Genomic DNA, 22168 nt, shown 5'->3' on the forward strand with positions numbered 1-22168 from the left:
AGGTTCTAGGGACTGAATGGTTTGTTAGGTGCCCCTGGTGGCCTGGGAAGGCTCCGTGGCTGGCGCCAGCTGGATGCTTCTCCAAGCCTGTATTTCGGGAATGGTAAATCCTGTAGTGGGTAGGTGTTCTCCGCAAAACTTCAACATCTTGCCCCCCCCCCGCCCCCCACCCCTGCATGTGCCTGACGGTTAAGTCAGAGACTGGAAATTTGATTATATACACTCACTGACTTTTGCAGGCCCCCTTAGAGCTGGAGAGCCATCCTTTACATTTTTCTGCAGATCGTGTGGGGTCCATGATTATCACCTGTCTTCAAATTACACACACACACACACACACACACACACACTACCTAGATGCCTAATGCTACATCCAGGATTTCACATGAGCATGTCTCATAGTGCCTGGCTTGTATACTAGTTGTCCTTGGGCTCTGGACTGTGTAGAGGTCCAGCTGTGGCCCTTTCCCTCTGTCCAGGGGATGGCTACACCTGCAGAGGCCCACTTCCTCAGGACCGATGCAGGGGAGAACCTCGTCTGTGTTTCGGAATCCAGCGTGGCGGGATAATGATCAGTAACCAGTCATACTTGATGGAAGTAGGAGAAAGATATGCCCTTTTCCTCCTTTTTATACAAGTATCAGACAAAGGATCACTCTTTTCCATATGAACTTGAAACCATGTAAATATGCTATTAAATCCTCTGTGTTAAGGAGCTAGAGAGATAGAGGGCTCAGCGGTTAAGAGCATGTGCTGGTCTTGCAGACCATCCAAGTTCAATTTCCAGCCCCCACATCAGGCAGCTCACAACTACCGCCAGCTCCAGATATGTAAGACCTCTGGTTTCCAGCACACACACATGTGGAATTGGAAAAGAAAACAAATCATTCAGAATAAAATAAAATAAACTTAGATGTTAAGCATATAGAATTGACCTTGCACTCTATACTCTAGAAATAAACTATGTCGAATGTGAACTGTAACAAAAGGGAAAGAAGAAACAAAATACTACTACAAATAAATAAATAATAAATAATAAAGGTGTGTTGTTTACTGGAGAAATAAGCTGAACTGGCCTTGCCTCACTGGAACATGGGTTTGGAGATTTGTCTCAAGTGACTGATAGCCCCCTTCTTGCCTCCCTGCTCTTTCTGTTTTAGATTTTAGCCTCTGTGTCTCCTCCGCTTGCCTCTCTTTCCTTTCTTGTAACAGCTATCCAGAAAATTCGTGTCACTTCTGTTTTGTTAAAACAAAGCAAATTCCTAGCAACCGTTCAACTCTGAGGGACCATGACTGAATCCCGTTCTCTGTGATGACTAGTTAGTGCCGAGACGCCGTGGCATGCATGGACTCATGCACTTGTAGTAGTTTTTCAGAACATCACTGTGTGTGCTGACTTTAGAACCCAGGCGGTTCCCAGCTAATTCCCCAACCATCGCTGCTGTGATGTCATGCTCTCGACAGGGCGGGAGACAGAGTGGAAAACTCCCCACTGCCTGGTGTTCAGTTTGTTAGTGTGACTGCTACACATGGGTGCACGCCAGCTGGGATGGTTTGGATGGAGATCGTGGATGCCATGCCGGGGAGTCACCGCACGTCAGGAATGTGGTAGCCTCCACACTCGAGAGAGAGAGAGGGAGAGAGAGAGAGAGAGAGGTAGCTGGAGGGAGCTCTTCCTCTCCAAGCTCTGCTTGCCCTACCTGAGGGGCTCCAGAAAAATCTATGTCAGTGGCTCCCAACATTCCTAATGCTGTGATCCTTTAATACAGCTCCCCATGTTGTGGTGACCCCAACCATGAAATTATTTTGTTGCTACCTCATAACTGTAGTTTTACTACTGTCATGCATAGTAATGTAAACATCTGTGTTTTCCGATGGTCTTAGGCAACCCCTGTGAAAGGGCCATTTATCCCCAAAGGGGTTGCAACCAACAGGTTGAGAGCCAGTGACCTAGGTAGGGCAGGTTTCCTGGCTCTATTTGGCTGTGAGGGCCAGGGAGAACACTGAGTCTGCCTGGCCGATGAAGCAGCCGAGCTTAGGCCCCAAGCTCTGTCTCCAGCAGGCTTTCACAAAGCTCAGGTAAATATGTGAACAAATGTCAGTAGAGAAGTAAAACAACCCCCAAGCCCAAACCAAGGTGAAGACAGCAAATGTTTGTGAGGGCACAGGGCAGTAGGTGGCCTTGTGTGTTGGTGGGAATGCAGAACGATGCCATAGCTCTGGGAAGCTGGCTAAAGATCTTTTAGGAGAACAAGAGCTGAAGGTAGAGCCATTACCTGGCCCAGTGGTCCCACTCATAGATATATCAACTTGACAAGACCTAGCATCACCTCGGAGACAAACTTCTGAGCATGCCTCTGAGGGAGCTTCTAGATTGTGTTGAGGTGGGAAGGCTCGGGATGAATGGGAGTGGCAGCATCCCCCAGGATGGGGTCCTGGACCGGATGAAAGTGAGAAGGTGAGCCGAGTACCAGCATCCATCTCTCTGTTTCCTGAGTACGGCAGAGATGTGAGCGGCGCCTGCCCCCATCGTGACGGAGCACGTACATTCCAACTGCGAATCAACCTCTTCCGTCCTTAAATTGCTTCTTTCTGGGTAGCTGATCACAGCAACAAGATTTACTTTATATTTATTTATTTATTTATTTATTTGTGGGATGGATACCACGATAGTTTAGAATACAGCTGAAGCATTTTCTCAGATGGGGTGGGATGGATGGAGAGGGTGGCTGTGGATATGGCACAGAGGACAAGCACGCACTCTCATTCAGAGAATTAGAGGGGGCCTGGCTTCCGAGTGCCGGGCAGGGCTGTGTCTCTTTCCCTGCTTCCTCTTCCTGTTTGTAGGACTGAAAGGAAGTATCTGTTGAGTTCTTTATCTGGGCTGGGCTCTGGGCCTCGGTGACACTTAGAAGCAGCAGCGAAGTGTCATGTTAGTGGAGAAACCTGCGTTCCCAGAACACTCCAGCCCACCAGATTCCAAGCCTGTAGGAGATCTGCCATCCACCATCTCACCATCCATAACCTAACAATAGTTAAGAGGGGTGCAGACAAGCAAGCTGCAGATGACTTTCTTGACTTTGTTTTTTCTGAGCTCAGGTGCCTCTCAGTCTATGTGCTTTTCCTGGCATCTGGCTTTTGGCATCAGTCACCAGAGTGGGACCAGCAGGGGTTGATCTAGGGTTTCAGGCAGAAGACGTCTGAATGACCACGGTCTGGCTTGCCATCCTCCAGCACGCTGAGAGAGCTGGGGTCCCAAATGTTTGCAAGCACAATGGGCTCCGCAAAGTACACCTGGGCCTGGAGCTGGTGTGCGCCTAGCTGGCATCTGCTATGTTCTGGGCACGGTTCTCCTCCGAGTGGCTTGGCTCCAGGAGGGGTGGGCAGCCTTTCCTACAAGCCCGAAAGTCTTCAGCCCCGGGGGAAGACGTGCCCATGCTGCTGACCCGGGGGCTGGAGATAAGCCTTGGAGACCGCTCTTATCCCTTAGTCTGACTTTGGCTTAGGTACTTTCTGACAGCAACTACTGAGCCGCTGGCCGAGCATACCTCATAAGCACCAAGAGGGTTTTCTAAAATAAACAAGCAAACAAGCTTACATTTGTTCGCTTTGTTTTGTAAATGTTTTGCCTGCATGCACACATGCACATCCAGTGTCCATGGAGGTCAGAGGGCAGCCCCGGAACCCCTGGAACCTGGAACTCGAGGTATGAATGACTGTGCACAACCAGGTAAGTGCTGGGAATTGTAGCCAGGTCCTCTGCAAGAGCAGCCAGTGCTCTTCACTGCTGCATCTATCTCTCCAGCCCCAGGAACAGAGAGGCTTTTATTACCAGTTCCGTACCAAGCTGTAGTTTAGGCTCTGTGCCTCTGCTGGTCACTTGGGAGATGGAGAGGGCCGGGTGTACACCCCGTTCCCCTATAGTGACCCTCTGAAACTGGCTTTGTGGAAAGGCAACCTGGGCTCCAAGCCTGTAGTTTCAGTGCAAAACCCCCTCTGGCTCCAAAAGCAGATAATTTTGCAGCGTCTCCGGCAAGGGTAGCTGGGGTACAAGGTGGACGCACTTCTTGCCAAGGAGTTTTCGGATGGTGCAGCGGCAAAGGTGCCGCAGGCAGCGCGGCGTGTGCGCCAAGGCGAAGAAGGACCTGTAGAAAGGCTCGTGCATCTAGACAGAAAGGAGAGGAAGAGTGAGGCAGTGCCTGGAACTAACATTCTCCCTGGCAAGTGCATTGATGGCTCATGCCATATTATTGTGGCTCGCCAGTGCCAGGGAGACACCAGAGCGAAAGCCCTGTCACCTGATACCTGGCCTCCACTCAGGGGGTTCACATGCTTTTCCAAAGTAAAGCTCCCACTGTGTCAGAGGGACATTTCTGCCCTGCCCCTGGCACAGCAGCTCTTAACCGGTCAACCTGAAGGGGGCCAGGCATGCTGTCTCCAGGCAGCAGTGGGTTCAGGAGCCCATCAGCTCAAGGCTTTGTAAGGCATTCACTAACACTGGAAGTGAGATCCTGGGATCTCTGGGAGCTTCGGGAAGGAAGTGTTCCCTCTCGTTGGGATCAGCAGCCGCCTGTGGACTCTGTTGTGTGTGGATACAGTGATTACAGTAGTGCAGGTCACGTGTCATATTCTGCAGTTCCTACATGGGGGGGGGGGCAGTGTGTCTGGAAAAGGAGCCTGAACCTGCAGCTTCAATGCTTCATTTCTTGCACGCTCGCTCCCCGAGCCCCAATACTCTTCAAGCCATCACGTAATGGTTGTTTGTTGTCCATGTCCAATAGCACCTCACAATTGTCCCTTGGTGTTCACAGAGGTTCCAAGGACAGAGGACAGTGAAATTCATGGGTGGGCAACTCTCTTATGTGATACTCTCAAGTACCTCTAGATTACCCATGATGCCTCCAACAACGTAAATGCCATGTAGAGGGATTGTTGTACATGGTGATATTTAGAGAATAAGTAATGAAAGTCTGTATTTTTTGGGGGGAATCTTATTTATCCCCAATACTTTTGACCTGTGGTTGGTTGACTGCATGGGGGCAGTGCCCCCAGATCACCAACTGCTCCCCTCAACTTTCCTGCCTGCCTTCTTCAGATGTTTTACTTCCTGGATGGTTTGATGTCAGCTTGACCCAAGCTAGAGTCCTTGGAAGGAAGGAGTCTCAACTGAGAAACTGCTGGCTTAAGGCATTAAGTTAGTGATGGATATCAGCCCATTGTGGATGGTGCCATGTCTGGGCTGATGGTCCTGGGTTCATCAGGCTGAGCAGGCCATGATGAGCAAGCCAGCAAGCCAGGAAGCAGCACCCCTCCATGGCCTCTGCATCAGCTCCTGCCTCCAGGTTCCTGCTCTGCTTGAGTTCCTGTCCTGACTTCCTTCAGTGATAAAGAGCAACCTGTAAGTGTAAGCTGGATAAACCCTTTCCTCCCCAGCTTGCTTTTTGGTCATGGTGTTTCATTACAGCTACAGAAGTCCTAACTAAGTCGCTGGGTTTGAGTGCCAAACTGCAGGCAGAGGAGGGACTGAGGCAACTTCTCACCTGGTATACGTCCTCAGGGATGGCCTCCCGCCAGGACTCAGACACTCGCAGCTGAGCGTAGGAGTTGAACAGAACCTCAATGACAGCGGGCACCTGTGCACATGTTCTCAGCACCTGGGAAAGTGAGAGGCAGGGTGCGGGGGGGGGGGGGGGGAGCTTGAGGTCCAACGAAAGAGAAGCTGGAGAGGCAGGCATGTTCTTGCGTGTCAGGCCCACCACTCCCTGGCCTTGTGACCTCAAAGGCCCAAGTCACACCACGCTCAGTGATGATCCCAGAGCAAAAGTGTTGTCAGTGAGCTAACCTGCCGGGTTCAGGAGGCAGAGACTCTTCAGGGAGAACACATCCTCTGCACAGCCACCTGTGGAGTCAGGGCTGGGGCTTACTGGTCAGGTTTAGGGGAAGGGGTAGGTTGGGAGATGTTGATGGGTGTCAGTCCCCTGCCTCTGCAGAGCTTCTCAGAGCAAACGAAAGCTGATCCGTGGGCAGTGTGGTCTGAGGATGGTCTTCCCAATTTCCCACCTCCATTTTTCAGTGTCAGGAAAGAAAGAATGGGTGGATCGGGGGAGAAGAATTGTCTTACTTACATCCCACAACCCTCACAGGCAAAGATTCTTTTTATTTAATTTCAAAGATTTAGTTTAATTCTGTTTATGTGTCTCTGTGGGAGTATGTGCATGTTTTAGCCTGGTGTGGTGGCACACGCCTTTACTTCCAGCACTTAGGAGGGCAGAGGCAGGCGGATCTCTGTGAGTTTGAGGCCAGCCTGGTCTACATGGTGAGTGCCAGGACATCCAGAGCTACATAGTGGGACCCTGTCTCAAAAAATTTCATTTTTTCCTTGTTATGTGTGTGTGCTTGCATGAGGTCATGTACCCAGTGTGCATGCTTGAGGAAGGCAGAAGAGGGCGTCAGATTGCCTGGAGTGGAGTTACAAGGGATTTGGAGGAGCCTAATGTGCGTGCCCGGAACAGAACCTGGGTCTTCTTGAGCAATAGTAAGCACTAACGTTTTTATAATTATTTTGCAGCTAATGTTCCCCATCTTTGATTACTGTTCTTCCTTACCTTGTCACCACGGGCTGCAGGCTTACGTTTTGTGTTAACATTGATAGTGGGTTCAGCCATCTTAGTCCTAATGTTCTGTTTTTCATTTGTTCGTTTTTGGAGACAGTATCTCACCACGTGGACCTCCAAGCCTGGCTTTTTCTGTTAACTTCTTTCAGGAATTTATTTCTTTTACATACATTGGTGTTCTGCTTGCATGTGTGTCACGTGAGGATGTTGGATCCCCTGGGACTGGAGTTGCAGACAGCTGTGAACTGCCATGTGGTTGCTGGGAATTGAACCCAGGTCCTCTGGAAGAGCAGCCAGTGCTCTGAACCATTGAGCCATCTCTCCAGACTTACTGTCAACTTCTTAAGATATAAAATTTCAACCTCTTAGTTATTGGAAATAATTTACAAAGTAAATTGGGATTTTACAATCAATTGGGAATTTACAGTCATTGGAATTGAGAAGACACAATAATCTTTTTAAAAGTTTATTTATTATGTATACAGTGTACTGCCTGCATGTACACCTACAGGCCAGAAGAGGGCACCAGATGTCATTACAGATGGTTGTGAGCCACCGTGTGGTTGCTGGGAATTGAACTCAGGACCTCTGGAAGGGCAGCCAGTGCTCTTACCTCTGAGCCATCTCTCCATCTTTTAAAGTACTTTTTAGGGTTCAAATCTTTGCCACTGAACTATGCTTCCAACAGGTGACAATGGTTGCCTTTGACAATGCTGAAGCCTGATACTTAGTTGAAGGTAATAATCTCACATTTTCAATTTCTTCTGTGGTTATTATTTTATTTTAGCCTTTCTGGTATCAAAATGACTTCTTTTTTTGGGGGGGGTAAAGAATCTCCATTTTAGAGAAGTTTAGTGGAGAGATGTGAAAGGCCATGGGCGGGGCAGGGCTCTGGGGAGCAGCCCCTGGCACTGTGGGGAGCCCCTCTCTCTAGCGCAGCTGTGACGTGTGTGGGGCATGGCAGTGGAGGAGCCGTAGGACTGGCTGCACTTAGAGGCGGCTGGTGCGGAGAGCTTCGGAGGCAGAAACACCACGCTTCCACAAGTCCAGGGAGAGCTGGCAGTCAGCGTGGTCCCCTCTCAGGGTGGCAGTCAGGAGGGGAAGAAAGTGTCTTCCTTTTCATGGTTTTTCACCCTCTTGGTGGCTCTTCTTCGCCCTCCTGGGCTGTTTTCTCATCTCAATTTCTTTTTTTCCCAGAGAGGGGTGTCTCTCTGTCATCTCTTTTCTCCTGTCTCTCAGCTAGTTTCTTGGTACCATCCCCATGGCACTGGGCTCCACACCTTTTGAATCTCACTCCCTTGAGCTCTGGGATTGAATATCCCATGGCTTCCTTCAGACTTCCTCTTCATTCCATGTTAGACGGGTAGCATTGAATGCTTTGCTCCCCAGTTCATACTGCTACCTGCTGCCCTGGCCTTGTCTCTGTCCATCTGAGCTTTTGGCACACCGTTGCTCTGACTCTTGGGCTGGAAGCCTTGGGGCCGTCTTTGACTTCCGTTTCTCTCACTCTCTGCATTCATTCTGTGGAGAAGGCCTCAGAGCTCTGTCTTCAAGGTCCATCCTGAGTCAGAGTACCTCCTTAGCCTAAGTGGTGTCCAGCACGGGGGTCACTGTGTCAGCATTCCAACCTGCCCCCCCTTCTCTTCCTCATGGAAGTGGGGAGCATCTTACGAAACATTAGTTAAGCAGGGCCATTGCTCTGCAGACTCACCGATGGCCGAAGTCGCAACAGTGTCCCTCAGAGCCCTTTCCAGTCTCCTACCCTCATCATCTCTGACCACCCTCATCCACCTCAGTCCCCAGTTATTTATATGAAGCCGCAGCTGCCCCAGTCTCAGGCCACAGATTGATGGCTCATTTGGATTGCTTGTCCCCAGACCTCAGCACAGCCCACTTCCTCATTCCTTTCAAGTTTTGGCTCAAAGGCCACCAACCTTAACTCCTCACTCCGAACTCACTGCTACATTGGCCCACTCTCCTTTCCTCCATGGACACTGTCGGGATAAAAATGAAGCTCCTCACCAACCATGAAAACAATACAGTAAAGCCAGGGAACTCTGGGGGAAGGGTTTGCAGGCTACATGCTGGCCCAGGATCGGAGGGCACAGCCTCGTATGGAGGACACTGTTGCAGGGACATTTCCCTGAAATGTCAGCTCAGCTGACAGCATCCTAATTACTAGCTCTGAGGCCAGGGATTATCCTTTTAAAATATCATATAGAATTCTCTTAATTAAAAATGTCTGCATGTACTTATTCGTGTGTGTATGTGGGTGTATGTGTGCCAGCGCACTCGGGCGGAGGTCAGAAGACAATTTACCAGAAGTCAGCTTTCTCCTTCTACTTTATGGGTCACCAGGCTCCTTGGCCAGAGCCTTTGTCTGTTGAGCTCTTGCTGGCCCATGCAGTTCTCCTCATTCCCGCCCCCCTTTGTTTTGAGATAGAATCTTGCTGTCTATCCTTGGCTGACCTCTAACTTGCAGTCCCTTTCCTCCATTCCCGAATGTGGGACTACAGGCATGTGCTATTGTGCCTCAGTTAATCTGTGCTCTTGAAAGCACTCTTTACCTCCCCGGCTTTGTAATCACTCACAGTTCGCCATGGTGTGTGCTATCTTTCTGTAGTGCTTTGAAACCTCCTGGTTTCTTCTCAGGAGACCCTCTCTGTGGTTGTTGTCCAGGTGGTTGACGTTTCCTCTGCTGTCTCCTGTCATTGGTTTGTTATGCTCATGGCTAACAATGCCTTTCTGTTTGACCGAAGGATCCTTGAGGAATTATGGTGCTCTCTGATCGGCTCACCCATTTATCCATAGTATCCCGAGTAGTGAGAATTCTGGAATTTTGGTTTCTTTAAAATCACAGACTTATTTCCAAGTGGGTTCCCTAATAAGGGGAACAGGGACTGTCTCTGACATGAACTCAGTGGCTGGCTCTTTGACCACCTCCCCTTGGGGGAGCAGCCTTACCAGGCCACAGAGGAAGATGATGCAGCCAGGCTGATGAGACCTGATAAGCTAGGGTCAGATAGAAGGGGAGGAGGACCTCCACTATCAGGGGACTAGGGGAGGGGCATAGGGGGAGAAGAGAGAGGGTGGGTGGGAGTGGGAGGAGATGAAGGAGAGGGCTGCAGTGGGATACAAAGTGAATAAATTATAATACATACACATATAAATTAAATTAAAAAAGAAAAAACCCACAGAAATAAGAATATCTTTTCGTTTTAATTCCAGGTGTGGGGATGTGGGACTGCTTTGGGCTGTCCACACCAGCTGACTATGATTTGCCTTGTGTTCTAACAGAGGCGTGCTTTTGCCAGCTGCAGATAGATTCTTCAATTGTGTGATGTCTGGAATTCTGGGAATTTTTCAGAAGCTATGCAAATGCTAGAGCCCCCAATAGGTGGGTTGGTGGTTGGGGGGAGGTTGGGTTTGGTTTGTTAGCAATCGTGCTCAAAGAAGAAGCAAGAAGAAATAATTAGATTCAAGGATCTCTCTCTCTCCTATCCTTCTTTCTCTCCTATCTAGGGAGAGGGGGTGAAACTGGGGGATAAAGGGTGGGAAAACCCACAAAGTAGCAAAGACAAGCTACAACCCAGCATCTTGCTGGTGCCTGACTGCTACTTGTATGTGTACATAATTGAATAGAAATACTTTTTTGTTGTTGTTGTTAAAAAAAGGATCAAAGATATGTTTTCTGAGCTGTTCATATCCGAAGATATCATTCTTTTGGCATCAAATGAAAGCCATCCTGGCTCAATCTAATATTCTAGTGTCCAAACTTTTCTTTCAAAAATCTGTTGAGGAATTTTTCAGCTTCACTAGCAGAGAGTCTTTCTCTCTGTGTCTGCTGTATGTGCGCATTTTTTCTTCACCTCCAGTGAATGCTTTTCTTCAACCCAAGAAAAACATGCTGAGAAGGTTGAGGTTGTAGATCGGTTTGTTAGAGTGCTTGCCTAGTGTCTAACAGGCCCTGAGTTCCACTCAGAGCATAATATAAAATTCTGGTGTGGTGGCACACTCCTGTGTCCCCAGGCAGGAGGGTCAGAAGTTCAAAGTTGTCCTTAATTGAGTAGCAAGTTTAAGGCTACATGAGACCTTGTCTCAAAAAGTGGTAGACAATATTACATTGTCTTTTGCTAATATTGTAGCCAAGAAATCTGAATCCAGCCTGACCTTAATACCCTTAGAAATAACCTGTTTTCTGATTGGATAGCTAGTAAGATTTATTGCTGTGTATTTTAAGAATAGTTTTGCTAGAATGTCATAGTTATTATTATTATTTTGTCATTTGCTTGTCAGGAACACTCATTTAACCTTGAATTAAAAGTTAAGAATCTTAGTGCAGTGAGTTTTCTTCTATTAAGTCTCTGAATATGGTTTCTAATCCTCTTGCTCTAGGCTCATCTTGAATAATGTCACCATCTGTTGCAATGCTTCTTGATCTGTGGGCATCAACCCCCTTGGCTGTAGCACTTCAGATATCCTGTAAATCAGATATTTATACTACAATGCACAACAGTAGCAAAATTACAGTTATGTTGTAGCAAAGAAATGATTTTAACAGTTGGGCATCACCACAACCTGAGGAAGTGTGTTAAAAGGTTGCGGCATTAGGAAGGTTGAGAACCACTGAGCTACACTCTGTCCTTTGGGCCTGCTACTTTCTGTCCCCTTCCACCTTGTGTGCCTCAAGGATTGAATTGATCAAGGTGATACAATTAAAGTCCAGAGACCAGTGACCATGCAGGAAACCTGGCGCTAAGTCAAATCAGGGACTGCCTGGCAGTGGCTGTGAGCTGGGTGGGGTCTGGGACCAGGGGAGTGGTTGCTGAGACAGGAGTGAACACAGGTGGTAAGGATTGGCTCTAAGAGGTGAGCGGGGGTGGGGGGGGGCATGGCTTCTTTTCCCTCCATGCCCAGGCAGTCTGAACAGATCCAGCTTTAGTCTGTGCTGGGCCCTGGCTTGCTGCATGTTTCTCGTTATGCTCTTCAGGTGACTGCTCTTCACTTGCTCTGTCTTCACTTGGCTTTCAGCTTTTCTCCTGGCTCATCTGCTGAGACACACTTTTCTTCTCGACTCTTCCGATGCTGAACTCTCCCTCTTCTTTTATTTCCTGTCTCCTGTGCCCTGAGAATCCACCAAGTTTTTCTTCTTGTGTGTGTGTATGAGGTTCACATATGTGAGTACACGGGGGGCCATGCCTGGGCCTGTGCATGCAGAGGTCAGCGTCGCACATTCAGTGTCTTCCTCTGTTGAGTTCTGAGCTTTGTGGTCTGCCTGTCTCCCACCTCCAAAATGCTGGGGTTACAGGCATGCGGGTAGCTGGGCCTGGCTATTTTAATGTTGGATCTGAAGAATCAAACTCATGTCCTCATGTCTGCAGAGGAAGCGCTCCTACCGCTGAGCCATCACACCAGCTCCCGTGTATATACACACACATATGTAAAGTGAAAGTGATGTCAAGTCTAAACAGGTGGGGAAGTCCCCAGGCTGCTCTGTACCTGGGTCCCCCATTTCCACCTGTGTACTTTGCTCCACGACCCAGGAGCGCCCCAGCTGCCTACCCACGGTTTCCGGCTGTTCACTTGTCTGGCTGGCTGCTGGAACACGGGTGCGAGGCCAGGATGCTAGTGCTGCCCCAAGCTTCCTGGTTCTTCCCTTCCTTTCTTCTCTTCTGTATCCAAAGACATCCTTCAGAAGGCAGGAACGCCACTTCCAGGCTCATCATCACACCGTCATTTGTAACTATGTACCATTGTAACTTTGTACCATTGTAACTTTGTACCATTGTAACTTTGTACCATTGTGACTTTGTGTGTGCCCACCTCCCAGATCTGAAAGACCTGTGATAGTCCTTTCTCTCGCTGCCACCACATTGTTCTTGGGGCTTGAACTCAGGCTGTCAGGGTTGTTGGCAGGCACACTTAGCCACTAGGCCATCTCTCATGCCCCACATAGCATCTTAAGACTCTCTGGTCTACTGGTGCCATGGTGCATGCCTGCGATCCCAGCACTCAGAGAGGCAGAGGCAGGGGTATCTCTTTGAGGCCAGCTTGGGCTACAAAGCTAGTCTAGGACAGACACGGCTACACAGAGAAAGCCTGTCTTGAAAAAAAAAAAAACAAAACAAAAACCCAGAATCTCTGGTCCATTTCTTCCAATATGACCATCACCAAGTCAAACTTCAGCCATTTTCAGAAAAGGAGATGGAACAGACTGAGCTGTTGTTCCATTTGAAGAGCTCTGGCCCAGGAGCACCCTCCAACCTCTTGTAGCCAGGCATGCCCTTGTCCCCTCCAAGGTGCTCTTTACTTGTTGATATTTCTAGCGTCCCCAGTCTCAGTCCTGGGCCATCACCTCTCATTCCTTCACTCTCTTCTCTGCTGGGGGGAGCCAGACCCCCAGCCCCAGTCTCCTGCTTTCCAGGTGGGCTCTGGTAATTTCTGTTATCTGAGGCCACACTACTGGCTCCCCGGCTCCCCGAAGCACAGACCTGCTCTTCCTCTGCCAATGTTAAAAGGCTCCCAGGGGCTGAATGCTCCACAGACCTCCCCCACCCAGGGTAGGAAAGAGCTGCCCTCCCCTAGAGCCAGGCACCACCCCTTCTTCCAGCCCCTCCCCCACCCGGGGTCACAGACTGTGACAAAGTCTTATTGCCTGTCTCCAGGAATTCATTTTCTGTCTCTCCCTCTGTTCCACCTCTCTGGGGCTCCCCGCCCCTCCCCGGCCCCTCAGCACCGTGCCCCTCGTGTTTGCCAGGCAGCTGGCTGCCTTCATTATTTTTACGCCAACACAGTTTAAAAATCTCCGCTGCCTCCTTGCTGTCTGCAGAGAGGCGGCTGCCACATTACCCTGACGCGCTGATGTCATTAGTGTCCAGGCGCACGCTCTTCAGCTAATGAGGCGGCAGAAAGAAAATTAAGGGGAAAAATCACACAGGCACATTGCTTTATATGTAGATGGAGAAATAAAAGGGTAGGAAAACAGAGGCAAGCTTCCTGATGGCGCTCATCCCTCCTCCCCTGGAGACACTGCTGCGCTGCAGGCGGCCAGGGAAGCCGGGCCTGCATTTTGACCACAGTTCCGCAGTCTCCTGCCCGGATCTGGTGAAACTGTAGCCAGTGGCTGAAGTCACCTTAGTCAGTTCTACAGCCAGGCACAAAGCAAGAGATCAGGAGGCTCAGGCTCAGCATTGTCGGTGTCCGGGAGTGAGCCACGGCCTGGAATCTGCAGCTGCTTCTGGAATCTTCCGTCCTCCCCACTCACCCCCATCTTTGCATTTCTGGCTCTGTCTTCCTCATCTGCATTTTCACAGCAGCCAGCAGTTCTCTGCACTGTCCTCCAGTCTCTTCTGCACACTGGAGCATATACATTTCAACACATGAATTTTGTTTGTGCCATACCTCCCTTCACTTTAAAATGGGGTTTCTATTGTCCTTCGACAAAGGCCCAGGCCCTCACAAGGCACCATGCTCCACTGTTTCAGCATGGGTGGTGGTGGGAGTGGAGGAATGGGTATGAGTGTGAGGGCTTGCTGGCTGTTTCCTCTTCAGCCCAGTGGCCATTTTCCCCAGAGACGCACGTTGCACCTTCACTCTGCTGACCCTGTGCCTGCTCTCTGTGATACCCTACCTGAGGCTTTGGCTCTCAGATCTGGGCTTCCTCATTGCATGTTTGGGGTTCTGGTACTCCAATGCAGCTTGACAGGATCCAGAATCTCGCCAAGGACACAAATCTCAGGGCATGCCTGTGAAGGTGTTTCCGGATTTGCTTAAATGAAACGGAGGACCCATTCCACGTGTGGGTGTGGGCTGAATGTGATGGAGAGCTACGCGGACCGGCATGCCTCTCTGCATCCTGGCTGCGGGTGCAATGAGATCAGCTGCACTGCAGCCCTGAACTAAGGAAGGTCCTCTGCAAGACAGTGTGTGCTTTTAACCTCCCAGCCGTCCCTCCAGCCCCTCTTCTAAATGGACACATGGGTGCTAAATGGACACATGGGTGAGCGTGTGAGGGCATTGCGGGCAGTTGGCACAGCCAGTGAAGCAGTCAGGGGGACTCATGGCTGGCCCGGCCCTTAAGTCACTGGTAGGTCTGAGGCTCAATTACTTATAGCTCTTGCAGGAGGAGGCTGGCCTCCTCCCGGAGCAGCATATTTTGGCTTCATCATTGCAGGGCTGGTTCAGAGAAAACGCAAGACACAGGATAGGGCAGAATGCCAAGGGTCCTGGAAAGGGTCCGTGACAACAGGGGACAAGTACAGCTAACCACCTGACCACATGCCACTTCAAGTGGTTCCCAAGTGAACACAAAGAGGAGGGGAGTGGGGCGAGGGGTTTGAGCCAGAGGATGTGGGTGTGAAGGGCAGGTCATGTCCCTCCTAAAGGCAGCTGGGCTTAAAGGCCCTCCTAGTCTCTTTGTGGCCCCAACATTTCTTTTGGGATGAACCGGAAATGCGCTCTTGAAAGAGGTAGGCAAAGGAAAAACTCCTTTATTTCAGAGTCGTGAATGTGAGGAGAAATTCAGCAAAGCCTTCTATCCCAGATCACGCTGGGCCCACAGTCTTGGGTCTCCCTGCTGCGCTGGCAGCCCATCGCTGGCTCTGGTCTGGCTCTGCGCTCGTCTTTATGCCTTCTAGGACTGAACCCTGGCCCCCAGCCTCTTCTTGCACCTGCTCTGGCCTGCACCCCTGCCTCTGCTGTGTGAATCAGGGGTCGGCAGGGTAGAAGGGCCTGGCATTGAGGACATGGTGGCCCGGAAGTCGGACACCCCTCGGCTCTCACGGCAGCACAGTGAGCATGGCACAGATGGATGCTCCACGTCTGCCGGATGCCATGACGGTGCCTTTGTCTGCGTGCAGGGAAGTGTGATTTATGTCACAAGCTCTCTGTGAAACCTTTTGCCTCAGTAATTCTGAGCTCCACGGGTGTGTCTCTACATCTATTTAAAGTACGCTGTTGCTCATGGTGTGTGTGTGTGTGTGTGTGTGTGTGTGTGTGTGTGCGCGCGCGCGCGCGCGCGCGCAGGGGTGTGTTGGGGGGGACTTGGCATGCTCTGTAGCACTCCAGGTGGCTTGGTGTTCACCTGCCACGGTGCCTGTGTCTTGCCTGGGGAGCATCTTTGCCTCCACTTTGCATATGCTTGCTGAGTGCCCCACGGGGCTGCTGAGCCCAGTTGGGTGATTAGAGTCTTTCCAGTGAAACTGACAGGGAGCCCGGGTGGGAGTTGCTGCCGCTCCACCTCCGGGGCAAGGCCGGCCCATCAGATGCGCATCTAGCTTGTAGTCAGTGTGGGTAAATGCGTCTCATCTGCAGGCTGTTCAAGGGAGTGGGGTCACTTCTAGAGGCGCAAGAGTGTCTGTGCAAAAGGGTCGGCACCTGAAGACCTGGAGGGGAGCACGGGGCCGTGTGCTGCCTCTGCAGGTCAAGGGAGGCTTCTTGCCGCCACAGGGACCAGACTGAAGAGGTCTGAAACGCCAACACCTTAATGGGGTCCCTCAACCTGAAATGACATCAAAGCTTACAAAGAATTATTTTTAGTCACTACTGAGAGGCACAGCGACTCTTTCTAAAAATTAATTACACTGTGTGTGTATCTGAGAGTGCGTGTATCTATGTGTGCATGCGTATGTGTGCGTGCGTGTATGTGTGTGTGTGTATGTGTGTTGGTATGCACGTGCATGTATGTGGAAGTCAGAGGACAGCTCGCAATAGTCAGGTCTGTCCTTCAGTGTGGCGACTCCTGGGGACTAAGCCCAAGCCGTCAGGTCTGCCATCAGCACTGTTCCTCACTGTCCCACTGTCCCACGGTCAGACACGGTCTGTCTGTAGCCTATCGTGCGAGATCCGCTCTGCTTTTTAATTCTTTGTGCGGTCCCACGTGATGACGACTGAGCGTTTGGGCTTAACGAAGACAGGATGTGGACCGAGGGGCAGCGTCTCGTGTCCGTGTCCCAGGTAGTTGAGCAGGTCCTGCTGGGAATGGGGAGTGTTAGGGTGTGAGCGATAGATGTGGAGATGGTTCCAGAATCTCCAAAAAGAAGGCTAGCACTTCCTTTTGAGAGCCTGCCATATTGGAAATCTGTGCCCTGGCAGAGCACGATGGGGGAATGACTTGAGCCAAGAAACAGTCAGCATGCTTGTCTGGTGAAGGAGCTCCTAGGAGAGGTGGTACCTGGTAGAGTTTCACCCCTTCTCCTGGCCATAAGGATGCATCCTTCACTCCGAATGTGCCCATATGCAGTCGTTTGAGAGAAATGGGTGAATCTCACTATCTCGGGTCATAGAAAACTATTCCTTTGGGCCATCTTTGGGTGACAGTTTTCCAGACGCTGGTTCAAAACACACCAGGCACACATGCATATTTACAGGTATGTGTAGGTGTGTGTTGATTATATTGCATGTGGTTGAGGTATCCTGGGAAATGGGGGCAATTTTTTAAATGAAATGAACCGAAATTTTATGATGAAATTTGGCTTTGTTCAATGAATCTTTGGGGGAAGACGTGTGTGTGTGTGTGTGTGTGTGTGTGTGTGTGTGTGTGTGAGAGAGAGAGAGAGAGAGAGAGAGAGAGAGAGAGAGAGAGAGAGAGAAACGTGTGACTACCATGTACATGTGCAAGTCAGAGGACCTGTCCGTCTGGGGACTATCCTCACCTTTTCACCTTTTTTGAGGCAGGCTCCTTTTCTTTGTCACTTTGGTGCACACACCAGCTAGCTGGTTCTCAAGATTCATCTATTACTTATTTATTTACAAGTGCGGGTCTGGGTGTGTGTGCCTGTGCACGGGGAAGCTGATGGTCAGCCTTGGGTGTCATTTCTCAGGTGCCGTCCACCTTATTTTTTTGGGATAGGGTCTTTACAGGAACCTGGGTGTAAAGTGATAGCTAGTCATGGCTGTCAGCTACACCTGGAATCAACTAAAACCCATGCTTACAGGCGCCAGTGAGGGGTTTTCTTAATCGGATTATCTGAAGCAGGATGCACCCACCACACCTTCTGGGAGCAGCCCACATAAAGGGCATTGAGGAAGGAAAGCTTGGTTTCTGCGTGCTTGCCTCACTCCCTCCGCAAGTTCATCTATCCTGTTGCTGAGGCTGGCATTAACTTCTTCAGGATTCAAACCTCTTTTTGAAGACTCCCAGCTCTTCAGGAATCCTCCAACACCAGATCGGAGCTGCTAAGGCATAGTCTTGTGGACTGCGCGGCTTACTAGAGGAGTCTCAGCCTTCCTGTCTGAAGACAGCTAGTGTTGGACCACAAAGCCTTTCAACCTCTGAATTGTGTGTGTGTGTGTGTGTGTGTAGACCACCCCTTTACCAATTCAGGTCCTTTAGAGCAGTGGTTCTCAACCTGTGGGTCACAACCCTTTGAAGGCCCCTTTCACAGGGGTCACAAATCAGATATGAATATCTGATTATGAGTCATAACACTAGCAGAAAAAAAATACAGTAGTGAAGGAGCAACAAAAGTGATGTTGTGGTTGGGCTCACCACGGGTGAGGAGCCGGATTAAAGCCTGCAGGATTAGGAAGGTTGAGAGCCGCTGCTCTAGTGAGCTCTAATACACTGGGTCTGGCTGACCAGGCGAGGCTGTCTGGTTGGCCTGTCTCTGCCTCTGCATTCCTGGGATTGTAGGCATGAGTCACCAAAGCTGGGCTTTTACACGGAGGCACGTACCCAAACTTGCTTCCTCTTGCTTTGCTGCAAGGGTTTTACCGACGGAGCGGTCTCCTCAGCCCCTTGATGTCCTTTTAACTTTTTTTTTTCATGATTTCATTGTGGCATCTTCATTCATATACATCACTGTACTTCGTTCCCATTTACCTAGGGATTTTATTGTTGGTCTTTTCCCTTCAGGCGTCTTTTACAGGAGTAATGACGTCACAGATGGAGACCATGACAAGGTGAGCTGAGCAGAGCTAAAAGCCAGGCCAAGGGGTGGAGGTCTCAACAGTGTGGTGACCTGAAACAGGGCCCCATCAGGCCAATTTCACAGCAGGGGTGCAGAATTTGCGAAGGTGTAAAGTGCTCTCATTAATAAGGCGCTAGGTGAGCAGGTTGGGTGATCACTGCAGACCAAAAACGCCAGCTGTGACGAGAGACTCATTTTCATCTTTCTGAAAATTACCCGAAAAGACTGCTGGAATACACAGCTGGCGCTGGGAAGGCCTCTCGGAAGTGAGTGCCAGCAGTCCCCAGGAGACTACTTCCAAGGGTGACATTCTGGAATATTTAGCCACAGCGCAGCCTCTTCGTTTTCGGCTAACCAGAATCCCAAGTCCTCCCTTCTCACAGTGGGGAGCCAAGCCCCGACCTCCCCCTCCCCCTGGAAGCCTGAGAGAAATGCCCCCCCCCGTACTACCCCCTCCCGGCGGCCCGGGTCATCCGCCTTGGACACTCAGCATGCAAGCCTTGGCAGGGCCAGCGCCTGCACGGCCAGGCTGCCCCGGGGTCCCCTTACCTTGGGGAAGGCATCGGGCCACACGGAAGGGGATCCGTGGTTGAGCAGCGCCTGCACAGTGCGCGGCGGCGCGGCCGGGGGCGCGCACGTGGCCGTCTGCAGCGCGCGCGCCAGCGGCGACGCGCCGCCATAGTCGAGCGCGCCCGCGTCGGCGCCGTGCCGCAGCAGGAGCGCGCACAGGTCGGGGCGCGCGCGGCCGCAGGCCTTGTGCAGCGGGCTGCGCTCGTCCTCGTCGCGCGCGTCCGCCGCCGCGCCGCCGCGCAGGAGGAGCGCGCAGAGGCGCAGGCCGCGCGCGTGCTCGTCGGCGCTCCGCGGGGCCGCCCCGCACGCTGCGCTCAGGGCCGTCTCGCCGCGGCCGTTCCTCGCGTCCACGAGCGCGCCGTGGCCCACGTAGAGCTGCGCGTGCCCGTCCAGGCCGCGCCGGGCCGCCACGTGCAGCGGCGTGTCTCGTTCCGGGCCGCACTCCAGCTGCACGGTCGCACCGTGCTCCAGCAGCGCCCGAGCGCACCTGCGGGGAGGCCGAAGCGGTCACCGGCGCGCGCCACCAGCCTCCGCCCGCTGCCCACCCGGCGGTGAGCCAGCCAGAGCCAGGGCTTCATTCTCCAGGCCAAGGCCGCCCTCTGCCACCCACTGCCCACCGGCGGTGAGCCAGCCAGAGCCAGGGCTTCATTCTCCAGGGCCAAGGCCGCCCTCTGCGGCGCCGGCAGAGCCGAGACACAACGAGACTATGGCAAACCCGGGGTCCAAGTGTCCCCGAATGAATAGGAACATTTCGTGAGCACTTAGGTCTAGGATGAGAGTGGCAACTGCTCGGTGCTATTTGGGAAGGTAACGTCCACATGACATGGGTCAGGGTGCTGGCCCCTCGGACTTTGTCCGGACTTGGTGAAGCCTGGAGGTTAGGTGTAGAGGGTCCCTCTGATCAGGCTGTCCGTCTTTCCTGGGAAGGGCCGACCTTAGGGAAGGTGCAAGGTGAGCCTTGCATTGCCCCTGTCTGGGGCTGAGGTGGGGCTTCATCCTTGGCCTCAAGGACACTGACTCCGGCACCGGAGTCTTCTGCGATGGAAGCATCCGGCAGAAGTACCCCATGCCCACACATGAAGCTCTTCTTGTCCTAATCCCTTCCCTCTTGGCCAAACTGCTCAGCTTTGGCTGTATCCACGTTTCCAGTCTCCCGGGATGGGGGCGGGAGGGGTTTCTGAGTCCCATGGGAGACTGCTTCTTCCCCCCCATCTTCCCTCAAGGAGGACAGATTCTGCTGTCTTTAGGCTCACCAGCTGGACTCAAGACTGCTTTCTGCTCCGGACACCTATTCTGACAGGAGAGCAGCTTCCTCGGCCTCTCTTCTGTCCCCTGGGAGCACTGCTAACATTCTCCTTTCCCCGGTAGCTGTTGGGCCGTGTTAGATCGGGCAGCCTGGCCCTCTGGCAGGAAAAGAATTCGCCACAGACCCTCTTCCAGCGGCCCCAGCTTGTCTCACAGGGCCTGGATCCAGACTAGTCTGACCCACTGTCCGGACATTGCTATCTTTCCATACTCCAGCTGACTGAAGATGACAGCTCGACCACCGCTGTCCTCCACCCCCTCCATCCATCCGGCTCCACTCGCGGTGCTTTCAGGAACTTCCTCCCTTGCCGCCAACAGGAGACACACGTTCCTTTGTCCTCCTGTGTCTGCTGGCATCGGTTCCCACATTCACTCCCTCTATTTCCCCCATGTCTGCCCCTTCCAGTCATTTTAGCATCCCCAGGGCAGGGCCTGTTTCTGCCCTTTGCCTTTTCTCTCTCCACCTCTCTCCTCCCCCCACTGTGACTAGTTTCTCAACCAGTCTGGTGACACAGTCACTTGAACACCCTCTTCTCACCATCCCCGCCGTCACTGCCTTTTGAGACCCGCCACCCCGTTTTCTTCTAGAATGTTCTGGAATCTCCCAATTTGTCCACTTTCAGCCTACCAAGTTCCATGCCACCCAGAAAGAGTCTTTGTGCTGTGATGAGTCAGTGGATCCACAGCTGTTAGGGCCCTGACCTTTACCCCAGGGCACAGCTTCCCCTGCCAAGGCTTCTCCTGCCAGCTTTCCATTCTCTCTGTCCTAGGATCATCCTATGGTTACCTGCCCTGGTGCCTGTGTGTGCACTCGTTCTAGGGACTGACTGGCATGGCCTCCAACTTCCTACCTTCCTTTCCTCTTCCTCTGGGAAGCCTTCCTCACACCACCAGGGCAATGGGGTGTGTCTGTATTGTTCTTTGCTTTGTGAGTACAGGATCAAGCAGGGCCCTCATCACAAAACCATATCACTGCGTTTCCAGAGAGTGCTGGCATCTTTGTCTCTCGTCTTAGAACTGTTGGCTCCTTGTGTGTAGAGAGTGTGTCTGACTGTTGGGCGTAGTGCTGTGCCTAGCTCATTATCTGTATTCCCCAAAAGCCTGTTGAACAAATGCCTCTCGCTAACGACCATCTTTCAGCTCTCTCTTGTGTCGCTGCTGTTTTTCCTATTATTTACTTAACTGGGGCTCTGATCCACATCATCCATCCAGAGTTTGGGGGCTGACAGCCGCTGCCCTGAAATGCATTTCAATTTCTTCCTGGGGACTCTCAGTATTTTTAATTCTCCCTTTGTGTTTCTCTTGCCTCCACATCAGCAGTATCGTGAGAAGTGGTCTGTCGTGGGTGAAAGATCTTTACAAACAACTACAGCGTGATGTGAAGCATCCTTTGGGAAGAAGGTACCCAGCCAAGAAAGGATGCAAATTTTACAATCAGAGCAATTCGCTTTGCTTCCTGCCTGGCTCTCTGGGAGGAATTTTGAACGGTGCAGCAGGAGGTTAGAAATCAAGGGCTCTGTCTCATTTTGTCACTGAGCCTCGAAAACGTTATCAACATTTTCTCCTGTTTTTTTTTTTTTTTTTTTTTTTTTAAAGCAGCATAGCCTTAAACCAAAGATGTCTACCAGGAAGAGTCCTTGGCCTGATAGGCTAAGGGGAGGTTGCTGTTTGCTACACAGGGACAGGATGGGGACACTAGCCTGCACTCTGGAGGGTTGCAGATGCCCAGCCTTTCTGCTTTTAATGAAGAGCTTTAATAGGCTAACCCTT

At 51.4% G+C, this 22168-nt stretch overlaps 1 protein-coding gene across 2 annotated transcripts in view; it reads right to left on the bottom strand.

Moving 5' to 3' along the window:
• Positions 1-2627: 2627 nt before the first annotated feature.
• Positions 2628-22168, bottom strand: part of Asb18 (ankyrin repeat and SOCS box containing 18) — a 57701-nt gene continuing 38160 nt past the window's right edge. For both annotated transcript variants that reach the window (XM_021650406.2, XM_021650405.2), the window contains 3 exons: positions 19073-19580; positions 5541-5654; positions 2628-4165 (listed from right to left, as the gene is read on the bottom strand). In XM_021650406.2, coding sequence (XP_021506081.1) covers positions 3980-4165; positions 5541-5654; positions 19073-19580 — 808 coding nt within the window. In that variant the 3' untranslated portion in view covers positions 2628-3979. The remainder of the gene's footprint in view (positions 4166-5540; positions 5655-19072; positions 19581-22168) is intronic.

The sequence above is a fragment of the Meriones unguiculatus genome, chromosome 15, assembly GCF_030254825.1.
Source record: "Meriones unguiculatus strain TT.TT164.6M chromosome 15, Bangor_MerUng_6.1, whole genome shotgun sequence".
NCBI classification, from domain to species: Eukaryota; Metazoa; Chordata; class Mammalia; order Rodentia; family Muridae; genus Meriones; species Meriones unguiculatus.